Source organism: Athene cunicularia (assembly GCF_003259725.1).
Source record: "Athene cunicularia isolate RWA chromosome 1 unlocalized genomic scaffold, athCun1 chr1_part2, whole genome shotgun sequence".
Lineage (NCBI taxonomy): Eukaryota > Metazoa > Chordata > Aves > Strigiformes > Strigidae > Athene > Athene cunicularia.
In genome coordinates, this window is record NW_020799092.1 from 19,244,568 (window position 1) to 19,256,768 (window position 12,201).

Consider the following 12,201-nt stretch of genomic DNA (forward strand, 5'->3'; position numbering starts at 1 on the left):
ATGAAATTTTGGAATTACTCCCCCTGTCTATACAGAGGTTATGTTGCTGTTGTTCAAAATGAGTGACACAGAGTTTGGTGTTGCTTTGTTAGTTTGCTAAAAAGACGGGATATGAGCGAGTGCTGGCTGTGCTCAGAAGGCTTCTAGTAAGGATATGAACTGCATACACATCCAGCTCTGCTCAAATGTCACGGTCTTAGGGCAAGTTGCTAAACTTTTATGGCAGTTGCCTATGGGGAACTCCTGGGGAAATAAGCAATACATGTCTCTAGAAGCAGGGGAGCAGAGGGGAGCGAGTGAGCTGAAAGGTCTGCAGGATCTTTTCTAGACCTCTTGTGAGACTTCATGTAAGAAACTGCTAAAAGCTCTCTGCTAAAATTGGTTCCTTCCTTGTGTTCCTGGCTACTATTATAGAGTATAACTGTTGTCTGATGTTGAATTATTTGTGACCCTTGCATTAGTGGAAAACAACTGCAAAAACTTAAACAATTAGTGAATTCCCTTGTGCTTTTTTCTTTCTGTTAATGACATTCTCAAAGTAGGAGTTATTTTCTTTTTAAGGCAGACTTGAATTTGCTGTATGAATCTATCTTTAAAACAACTACGAATTTCTTTTTTCCTTTATAGCATTAGTTGGTTACTGGTGTGCTTTTACTACATTTCTAGTGAGCTAAATGCCAGAGCTTTTATTCTGTAGCTTCCAGTTCTGATACTGAAGGATTTCCAGATTCCCAGGGCAAGGGTGGAGCGCTGACCATTGGCAGTGTGTTGGCAGTTAATGTGTTCCTCCTCCCATTAGTAGTTGTGAAATCTTCATGTTGGTGTGTTTTCCACTGATCTGCAGCTAAGTGGAGATCCTTTTTATTAGAATTTCCAGAAGACAGTTGAAAGTAGCAGGAAGATGAGCTTAAAATGGATTTCTTTGCTCCATGTATGAGTCTTTAGGACTCCTCCAGTCCTTCCTCCAGAGTCCACACCTCCAGTGCTTCCTCCAGAGCAGAAATTCAGCAGGTGAGGGTAGGCTGGGCACACAGCTACATCCCACTGTGAATGAACAGTGTCGGGTCTCGGCCAGAGAATTTCTCTCTCGCTCCTGCAGGCCCTTGCTGTGGCCTTACACAGGCCTGGTTTGTGGAATGCTGCTACGATAAAAATGGCAAACCAAGCCTCGGTGTGTTGCCTGGCCCGAGGACAAGCGGTTCAGCGGGGTCCATGGGGTGAATCCTCCCGCCTTCCCCAAACCAAGGGGTGGTGGCTGAACCCACTTTGGAAACAGCCTCTGGCAAAAGCTGGTCTGGGCCTGGGGGAAGCCCTGGCTGCGAACAGCATGGATGCCCAGCACTGGAGGGCTCGGTGCTGCAGATGCAGCCCCCTCTGCCCCCTTATCCCTCACTTTCCTTGCCCATATGTCCCCCAGTCGAGTGTAAAAGCCATTGTTTGGCCATGCTGCTATTGACAGTGGAGGGAATTGCTGTGCAGAGAAACAGGATAATGGGCGACTCATGCCTGGAAGGCAGGAGGCAGAGGGATGCTGATGTGTTTCACGTACCCAGTCTAATTTCAGATTAGGTGAGGTGGTATGAGCTTGCTCTGCTGAGCTCATCAGCTCAGTGGAGTGAAGGGAGGGGCTGGGCTGCATGGGTGGGAGAGGGGGAAGGAAGAGGAGGGCTGGGATGGGAGGAAGGCCCAAGAGATCTCTGTGAGCTAGTGGGCCCTTCTGTCAAACTCCATCCATGTGTGGCTAACGCCAGGTCGTGAAAATCTGGCGTCTAAAAAGGTGGTAAGTGGCTCCTTGGTCTGTTCCCAAAATCCTTCAAAAGCCTGGAGTACTTCACATTACTTGTTGAGCTTATAGCCCTGCCAGTAACAAAAATACCAAATTGGGGCTGGGCTTAGTTTGCTGTCATTGTTTTATTGAGGGGAGTTCTTGCCTCTTGCAAGCATCTGCTTTTAATATATGACATAATTGCTAAGTTGGTACAGCAGCTCCTTAAAATGAAGATTAAGGCTCGGATATGGTATCTTCAAAGAGAGAAAGAGACAAAGCATTTCAGTGCGTGCCAAATGGTAAGCAGTGTTCAGAGAGTTATGTCTGTATCTGATGAAATCATAAAATACTATTTTCCACACATGGAAGTTATCAACATACAGTTATATCCAAGTGATTCTGAAGAGGCACCCTTGGTATGTGCTGTCTTAGGAGGATCAAAACAACCAGTTACTTGGTTTTGTTTACATCCTCCTTTTTTGTTTGCACTCTCTCATTTAAATGTTTTTTGCCAGGGACTCTAAACTCCCCTTACATGCAAAGCTGATAGTTCTCCTTTAACAAAAAGTTATTAGGTACAAGTAGTAGCTCATAATTTTGTGCAGTATTAGGAAGTACCCCAATTTTTTCTTTTTAGTAGCAGCTTTGTAATTATTTCTTGACTGCACTTTGCCTGATCAGGGAGGAGACTTTTATATGTTGACTTTATACGCTGTCTGCTCCGTAAGGAAAATGTTCAGAGCCTGGGAGCAGCTCTCTGAAATTACTGTCATGTTAAAAAAAACAAAACACCTTGGAAATTCAATCTAAGAGTTTGAGGTTTCACCCACCTACACTACAGCATAAATATTTTAGTAGAAATGCAGACTATTTATGTGGTTATTATTCAAAGATTAGTTACTGAGATCTTTTTCTTCTATTTGTGCTGTTATTAAAAGGTTAGGAAGATTAAGTTGCTGTAGAAAGATGCTGCTGGGCCATCTGAAGCAACATGGAAGCTGTCAAGCCAGACAACACAAAATTACCAGTTATTGTCAACATTTCTTTTTCTGGTGGGTACAGAACTTGATCTCCCTGCATCAACTTGAGACATTTTAGACAAGTTTCAGGTGCTTGGCTCGTAAAACATGGCTGTTGCTGCTGGTTTTGAATAGAGTAAGAGCAGACTTGTCCTCTGATGCAGCGCTCCTGCAGTCCCTGCACTCCCATCCCAAAGTGGCAGAGCCTGTTTCCCATAGCAGAAATGTTCTCCAGCTGGCTAGAGGTGAGATTTCTGGATCCCTTCCCTTCTCCCCCAGTGCTTAGCTTTTCCTACCACCTCGTTCCAGGCAGCTTCCTGCTCACCAGGCTGCTTTTCCTGGTGTGTTACATTACACAGGGAACTTGGGCAGCTGGATGGCTTTGGATTTCATGGCTGGGGCCAAGGAGTCAGTTGATGAAACAAATCTGTGTATCCTGGGGTCCTTTATGTGTGCTACACTCTTCTCCCCTGCAATGGGAAATCAGCTCCGATGGAGTCAACTGTTTTGTCTTCTGTCGTGGTTTAAACCCGGCCGGCAGCTGAATACCATGCAGCCACTTGCTCAGCCTTCCCTGCCTGGGGGGAAGGGATTGGAGGGGTAAAGGGAGTCTCACAGGATGAGATAAAAACAGTTTAATAATTGTAATAAAATAAAACAATAGGAAGTACAAGCGGGCAATGCACAATGCGATTGCTCACCACCTGTCAACTGATACCCAGCCTGTTCCCAGCTAGTGATCCCAAAAAACCCAAGATCCTGAAACCACAATCCCAGAAGCAAGAGAGGACCCAACCCCCTCCTTCCCGGGCGACTCTCCTCTATACACTGAGCATGACGTTATATGATATGGCATAGTCCATTGGCCACTTTGGGTCTGTTGCTCTCACGATGCTCCCTCCCAGCTTCTTGTGCACCTGCACATGGGCAGGACAGGGAAAGCTGTAAAGTCCTTGATCTCTTAGCAACAACTAAAAAATATCAGTGTATTATCAATATTCTTCTCCTATGAATCCAAAACACAGCACTACTGTTGCTACTGAGAAGAAAAATTAACTCTATCCCAGCTGAAACCACGACATCTTTGCACAGGGTGCAGAGAGGAGTAGAAAGGGTATATACTCCTCCTAATTTGCTGTTGCATAAAAATGGTGACCACATTTTAGCTGCAGTTGTATTTCAAGTGACACAACATTTATATCAAACTATGAGTCTTAGGTGTACTGCCAGAGGTTGCTTTTATTTGATGTTCCTGTTACTGTGTCCTTTCTGATGGGAGATACTCTTGTCATTGCAGTTGAGTCATTTCAGATTCCCTGCCCTTATTTACTGAATTATTTTGTTGATTTTAAAAAAGGGTCTTCTGTAGTTTTGCCTCTTGTTTATGCCATGCTAGAGACACACCTGAAGCAAATACATTTGAGAAATTAGTTTTCTGCTGTAGTTGTCCCAGGGCAAGCTACAAACAGTGGCTAGATCCGTGCCCTGCCCTCAGTTTGGGGAGAGCTGTGTACCCAGACAGGTCAGGGAACTGCTCTAAGTTGTAAACAACCCTTTTTTGTCCTTTTACTGTGCACACTGAAGATGCGCAGTGACATCAGTTTAGGAACAGCAGGGAAGTGCTTTAGTCACTGTTACCCCCAACGGCAGGGGAGAAGTCATGATGCACCCAATGATTTCTGGACAAATGTGGTCTGCACCCCTGAACAGGACCAAAAAATAGGCCCCATTATGACCAGGAGTAAATTGCTGCTAAAACTTTGGTTGCAATGCACTGTCGTTGATGTGCCTTCTGGGGGTGGGCCACGCATCACTGTGGTTTGTGAGCCAGAAACCAAACTCTTTCAGGCAGCTCTGTCCTGAAAGTCAGATGCCACTCCTGACACTGTATGGGCTGGGCTAGATTAAGTATTTGACACACACAGATCTGCCCAGCAGATTGAAACCCTCAGTAGTTTTCATTCATAAAAAAGCAAATCAGGTGCCTTTGCTCCTGATAAGGGATCCTCTGGCCCAGTTGCTGCAGTAAAATATTCCCGGATACGACCCTGGCAATTTGCCTGGAAGATTTCCTAAAGCAATGTGGCCGACTCCCTCCAAGCTGCTGTGCACTGCCTCCCACCCCCCTGGCTCAACAGCCACACTTGGAGGCTGTAATTTAAGACAGGCGATGCAGCTGGCACTAATTTGGAAACTGTTGTGTGTAGGGACAAGCTGCCTTCCCTCCAAGAGCGTTCAGCCTTGGATGTCAGTGCAAGCTCAACTGGCACAGAGCTTCTAGAGAGCTTTCTATTAAATTTTGACATCCTGAGGGTCAAAGGTGATGTTGCAGTCGATTATCATGCCAATTTCACAAATCAATAGGTAAACAGATCGACATTCTGTTGCTTAAGTATGATTTTTTCAGCTTTTTTAAAGGGTGGGAAGTGTGAATGATTATGCCAGAACAACGTCTTTTGTTTTCAAAGAGAAAGTGGTCCATATTTTCAACTGGGTACACGTCTTAAACTGTACCACAGCCAAAAGGCATCCTTCCACCACTGCTCTTTTCACCAAACCAATCGGAAAGAGAATGTAAGAGCAACTGTTGTCCATATTATTAATATTTAACTTCTTCCTACAGGTCTGCCTGGGCCCTATATAGATTCCCTATAGCATTATTCACCCCAGAATCAACACAGAGGGTTTTCTTTTTCATCTGTAAACATAAGAAAATTCACTTCAAATTTAAGTGAAAAACTTTCCTCCTTCTATTTTGTTACAAATCAAAACAGAAAAAGGTCTAGCCTGCACCATTTGGGAATGCAGTGGCTTAAAAGCAAGTTGTGTTATTGCTGTAAATGTAACTGAAGCAGCAAGTCTGCATGACTTCACTAGAACATTAATCACATTCAAAGCTCTGCAAAATGAAGAATTTTATAGCTATAAGCATAGCTGCTGCCAGCTCTTCACGTGACAGCAAGGTGCTGGGGATTAACACTAGCCATTGGCTCTCCGTGTTGCTTTGCACTGAGGAATCTCCGGTACACGTACAGTTGCCCATAAGCTTCCTCTCCTGCCAAAGGCAAGAGAGAAACCACCCATATATGCTTACAACAGGTTAAACTCTGAAACTCTGCAATAGGGACCATCTACTAATCTGACGTGATTCACAGCATACCCAGGGTGCAGTTCAAGGATGATGGCTATTTAAAGCATAGCCCATGTAATTCAGACTGATTTTTAGCTACAGGCAGATAAGCACGGGTCAGTAGATATTTAGGATGTGCCACCTCATGCCAAGACTCCCTCTGTGTTCTGGCTACACTATCCAGCCATGTATTTTAGCATTCAGTAGAGATCAGAAGAGAGGAATAAATAGTAAAGATACATATGTACAACAGCAAGACTGGTAAAGGCAAAACCTCAGCTCCCATTAAGCTTGTAATGAAAATGGGATGTAGAAGAGCACCATCTAAATTAGCTTTTCCTTCTAACAGCATTTTGACTAGAGATAAATATTTTGGTGCTTTTAAAGATAACCACGACCACTCTAGAAAGATAGATCAGAAAGATCAAATCACACAAAAATCCATTAAGAAAATTAATGTAGTAAAATGTGCTTGTCATGGAAAGACACCTAAAAAAAGTCACTGTGTCTGGAAAAATATTTTTGAACATCACTGCTATTTCAAGCAGTATTTCTCCAAGTTTTAGCATAGGCTGCCACAGCTGTTTTCAGCGCAAGCTCAATTTGGGGTTATGTCAGTTCAAACAAAACAGTCAGAGAACCAAAGACTGCAGTTTTGTAGCAAATGGGATAGAGCAGAAATGGTTGCTCATGGTTTGGGTCTAAGTTACTTTTAAACCTTGAGTACGTACTTACAAAGAGAAACATGAGAACACTTATAAGTTGTTAAAACAAAAATAAAGACTCCACAATGGTTGTTGCTAATATTAGTATCAATTAGGCAAGTATTTCCTCAGACCACATTTGTTTTACCAGCACTATAGTACCCTGCAAACTTTATTAGGTAAATATTTTCAGAGAGAGATTAAAGTGTTATACCATTACTTCCACATGTGTATTTTCAGGAAGTGAATGAGCAAGCTGGTTGCAGTTTTGCCCCTGGACCTTGGGGGCGTGAGAGGGAAGAGAAAGAAAAATGAAAAGGAAAAATGAAGCAGTATCAGCTTCTTTGCTCACGTGACGGTATGTAAACCTCAAAATCAAAATACTTTAACCTAAACTCACAGAAGAGACAGCAGACCACAAGCAAACTGGAGGACTTTTTACAAGGGCATGTAGTGGTAAGGTTAAGTTTTAAACTGAAAGCGGGTAGATTCAGATTAGATCTAAGGAAGAAATTCTTCCCTGTGAGGGTGGTGAGGCCCTGGCACAGGTTGCCCAGAGAAGCTGTGCCTGCCCCAGGTTGGACGGGGCTTTGGGCAACCTGGGCTAGTGGAAGATGTCCCTGCCCGGGGCAGGGGGTTGGGACTAGATGGTCTCTAAGATCCCTTCAGCACAAACCATGCTATGATTCTATAACTAAAAAATGTAGCTGGTTTCAACCAAATGTGTCAGATGACCTCAGCCCCCTCTCTGCACATTGAACTGCCAGATCTCTCCTAGCTTCTCCTTAGCCGAGATCACAGCTTTTTCCATTGCAAATCCGGGAACATCAAGAACAGGGTATGACGGCCTGAAATAAACAGAATACAAACAGAAGGGGCTCATGTAGGGATTGTGTTATTCAGTTTTACATTTAATGAAAAACTCCATTTTTTCAGTCATAGCTGCTGAAGAATGACAGACTGCCACAAAACCCAGCACATCCGTCCAGATCGCCACAGAATACACTGGATTGTCTCCAGAGGATCTGCCAGCATGATAATGATTTGTAAGAAACTGTTGAAATCTGCACATACATAAAATTTTTGTTTAGCAAAGAACTAGCTATTTCAGGCTTCTGGGATGTCTTAGTTTAAGCTATTTTCCCAATATTAAACTGTTACTTTTTTTTTTTTTTAAAAAAAAAAGACAAAATCTGCAAGAAATGATATGTCAACAGATTCAAGGTGTAGTAGCTTAAATTAATGACAGGTATGTGGAAAGATAATTATTATATTACATTTCAGTCCACTGCAAACAGTAAAAATATCCAAGGTCCCAAAATTCAGTCTGATTAAGATAAACTACTAAAACCACCATCCCTATCCTAACAGGCTAAGACATTGCATCTAACAAAATTACCCACCCAATTATTAAAGAAACAGCAATGTTACTAAGAACATCTCACTAAATATACAGAACTACATTACCTAGGTAAGAGTTTATTGCAAAACCAGGGAAGAGAGAGCAAACTAGAAGTCTGTCTTCCATTTCAGACTTGTATCACTTGTTCAAGTTTGTCACACATGCACTCACACATGCACGCAGCCTGTACACAAAAAGTCGCTAACACATTTGAGCTCACACAGTCTCACAAGAAACCTTAAAACATTTCAGTAAAAAGTTAAAATGAGATCTTTTACCACAAGGACTATAAAAATCCCTCCCACCCTCACTACCATTGAACTTCTAAGTTTTGGATTCTAAAAACCATACATAAAGAGGAAGGGTTATTTCAGTAGCACAAAGACTACCTGAAATATATCAAAGTAAGTCTAAAGAGAGTTAATTCATCTGGGGGAAAAAAAGAAGAAATGAAGACCTGCATCACACACAGTGAGTGTTTTCATCAACACTGTTGATAAGCTCAAAGTCTCTAAATGTAGTAGAGCATTGGTTGTTTTTGATTAACTTTTAATTCTGAAGTTACATTAAAAAAACAGTTGTAGCAATTCTTTTGAGCTGCTAGTTTCATGAGGAAAAAGTCCCTTTCAAAATTTCAATAAATATGCTGACATGTAAAGTTAGTTGAGGTTGTCATGCAAGACAAGTTACATAACCAAGACCAACTCAATCTTTATAATAAAGGCAACTTGCATTCAAAAATGAACTTTACCCTTACAATTTTATTCAAAGGGTAAACATGAATTAACCCAGCTGTTTACCTGAATTACAAAAGTAACATGATTCAATATGAAAATAAGAAACTGTCTACAAATCTCTGACAGTAATAAATTGCAATATACAATGCATACAGGAGTTATACAGAGCAACAAACTCTTGTACAAAACAAAAATACTTTAATACCTTTAAAATCCAATTTTTTTTAAAATCATCATGAAAAAGATTTGAGTCAGAACTCACACCTCAATTAGTCAAGCTTCTGGTAGCTACATTACAGCTATTTAATATACAAAGAGATAAATCTCTTCACCAGTCATTAAAACTGCCTCTTCGTTAGAGTTGCACAGCTTTTCTGTCTCGTGTTCCCAGATACAAAGTTTTCTTCAAATCATGAGAACTGAATTTGCTGAACACCAGAGATCTAGAGAAAGAAAATGCAAGCTTACATTCAAATGCACCTTTTCTGAAACTGTGTTGCAGCTAGCAGCCTTGAATTGTCACAGTGTTGGAATGTCATGACAGCCACCACCAAAGGACTAAATAAAATTCATTCTCATCTTCCAGAAGAGGGCAGCTGAATTAGCATTTGAATTTTAGCAGCAGAAGGGAGAGTAGGGGATGGGTTACAGTACCTGTTGATACGATGTTGTATAGACCATAACATTCTGCTGTTGGCCATCTGTAGTTATTAAGCCTGCTGGCAACTGGTTAGCTGAAAGAAAGAGCATTTTAAGAAAGTTAAGACAGGAACTTTAGAATACACAGAGCCTTGTTTGATGTGTCTGTCACCATTAAATAACTTTTAACTGTGGTCTGCTTCAGGACTATGGAGCCATTCCTCCCCTGACAGCTGCCACCCTACGCTGCATATAGACAGACTTGTTACTTAGTGTTACAAGTAAACAGATGTATTCCCATTAAGAAGAAACACTTAGGAAACAAAATTCAACTTAATTTTGCATCAGATCATCTAAAAGTAAGACAGCACCTTCTTCCCCTGTACATATCTGAAGCAGAACATACACAGCTGTACGCTGGCAAAGGGAGTAGAGTTTGCTGTCCTGACCACTGAAAAAGCAATCTCCAGCATTCAGTACCCCCAGAAACCTGGAGAATTCAGGGGGGTTTGTTTAGAAGAAGGTTAGCACTTGAACATACATGTGTGTGAGGAACTCAATGAAATCACTGTGCTTCTTTATAAAACAGGATCCATCAGGGACTCTGTAACATGGAAGCCCCATGGAAGGCAGCAAAGACAGTCAATGACAAAAAAAAAAAAAAAAAAAAAAAAAAAAACCAGAGACTGACATTACATTGTTTGACTTCTGCATGCCCTTCAAGGTACACACAAGAACTCTGAATTTCGTACAGGAGAGAGGAAGCCAACGAACAGAGTAAAAAAACACTCCTGAGATTTACAGAGAAAACACAGGGAGTGCTGCTCTAAGATAAACCTTTACAGTAACACGTACATTGAGCTCTGCAACCTTCAGAACAGGTATGTTACAACTGCTACTCGGAAGCAAAGCAGCACAACTGTTGTAAGTTAAGTCACTGTAGAGTAACATTCTCCACTAGGAGACAAAGGTGGCTTTTTTCTGTCTGAAGCATGACTGTTACTATGTATTAATAAGACTTACAACCCATAAAAAAATTCTGAAAACAGAGTAACAGCTTTCATTTGAAAGCTGATGCTTGGCGTTCTTAAACTGTTGGTTTGATTATTTTTTTTTTCCTCCTACCTTCGTTGTACAATTTTCAAATACTTAAGTTGCAAGTTAAGAGATGCATTAAGATTACAGTGAGAAATGGCTGTGGCAGGTCGAAAATTTTACCGCCCTTTAACGCACATGTTCCACATCCAACACAGTTTTATGCCATGCCTCTGACCCAGCCCTGGCACTAAACTAATCCAAAGAGCTAAGAGTTATGCCACGGTAGCACAGCTATTACTGTTACTGCTGCAACAAGACCTTCATTCTTAATAGATTTAGAGCTGCCCCCTGCAGCACTTCATGAGTTGGCTTGGTTTTGTTTGTTTTGTTTTTTTTTTCCTTCTGATACTGCAACATTTCCTTTGCATCCTGCCAAGACTTAATATTTATCTCCAAAGTTGCTCTTTTCAAATCACAATAAATTAAGATTTATTTCATAGAGCATCCTGAGGCTCCCAAGCCTGAGATATCTGAACAAATGACTAGGAGCAGATCTTCAACCTTCTGCTGTTTAACAGGGGCCATATCAAATTTGGGAAGGGGACAGAGGATCCACAGATGTAAGGGGATTCCTTTTTTCTCATTTACATTTTCTAGTGGGCATTGTACTCAGGCTAAGCAGAGCATGAGCATCCAGAGGAGAAACTTTCTGTGAATTTGTCTCTTTGTCCATACAAAACAAGATACTGGATGCAGACACAATTAAAAGTTTCCAACTACGTATTTTCCCTCAACTGTCAAGCTGCAGTTTATATGCTTGAAGTGCAAATCAGAATATATACAAAATAAAGCTCTTAGAACTATTTCTATACACTGATTTGACAAGCTTCCAAGCCAGACAGACTCCCAACAGCTGCAATCTACAAAACCATAAGCAACATACTCAAGGTAAATAAATTTGGCCTATAGTTGTGCCAGTGTCTTACTAATTCTGAACCAAAAGAGCATTACATATGAGTATGGGTAAGAGTTTACTACCTGCATTGCCTAATCTTTAATTATAAAATTAGTCACATTTAAAAAAAAAATAAAGCTTTCTATAGGTCTCCTGCAATATTTAGGTTTAGATTCTTAATTTCCAGATAGTTTTATGGGCTTATCTTCCAGTCTAGAAGAGACCCAAAGAGTCTGTACTGTTTTATATAGCCAAAACCATCATACTGGGAGCAACGTGTGTTTCAGACCCTGAATAAGTAATTTCAGTCCTCAGGCTTTGAATTTTTGCTAGTTCAGTAGTCTACTAGTGATTTTAAACAGAAGATTTATTAGATACTTAAATATCAGTAGATATGATTAGAGCTGCACCTCCTAATTTTTCTTGTATCAGCTTCAAGATTACCAGCCCATAATATTTAAAAGCCAAGGAGAAGACCATATGCGAGAATCCAGCATCAACAAAACCAACACGAAGTCCCAACAACTGTCAGGCTTTAATTCACATTACAAGGAAGAAAAACTACAGTGAATGCATATGATGCTCCTTGCCCTACACCTTTTAGTTGCCAATCTGTGCATTCTTTCGAATATAAAAAATACTAAGTGTTTTAGAATTATACGAAGATGATGTTCTTCTCTGGCTCATTTCTCAAAGACAAGCTCCTCAAGTCATCAAGTGGAGTTTATTTTACTTTTTCCCCAACAGTCTTGCAAGTAGAACGAATGTGGCCTAAATATGTAGCTACTGGGGGGGGGGGGGGGGGGGGG

The 12,201-nt window shown here is 41.2% G+C and overlaps 1 protein-coding gene across 4 annotated transcripts in view; it reads right to left on the minus strand.

Annotated features, from left to right (window-relative positions):
- Positions 1 to 7,505: 7,505 nt before the first annotated feature.
- NFYB (nuclear transcription factor Y subunit beta) overlaps positions 7,506 to 12,201 on the minus strand; it is an 18,628-nt gene continuing 13,932 nt past the window's right edge. For 3 of the 4 annotated variants that reach the window (XM_026867580.1, XM_026867595.1, XM_026867587.1), the window contains exons 6-7: positions 9,415 to 9,494; positions 7,506 to 9,203 (exon numbers count right to left, since the gene is read on the minus strand). In XM_026867580.1, coding sequence (XP_026723381.1) covers positions 9,171 to 9,203; positions 9,415 to 9,494 — 113 coding nt within the window. In that variant the 3' untranslated portion in view covers positions 7,506 to 9,170. The other variant, XM_026867603.1, reaches the window with a different exon arrangement.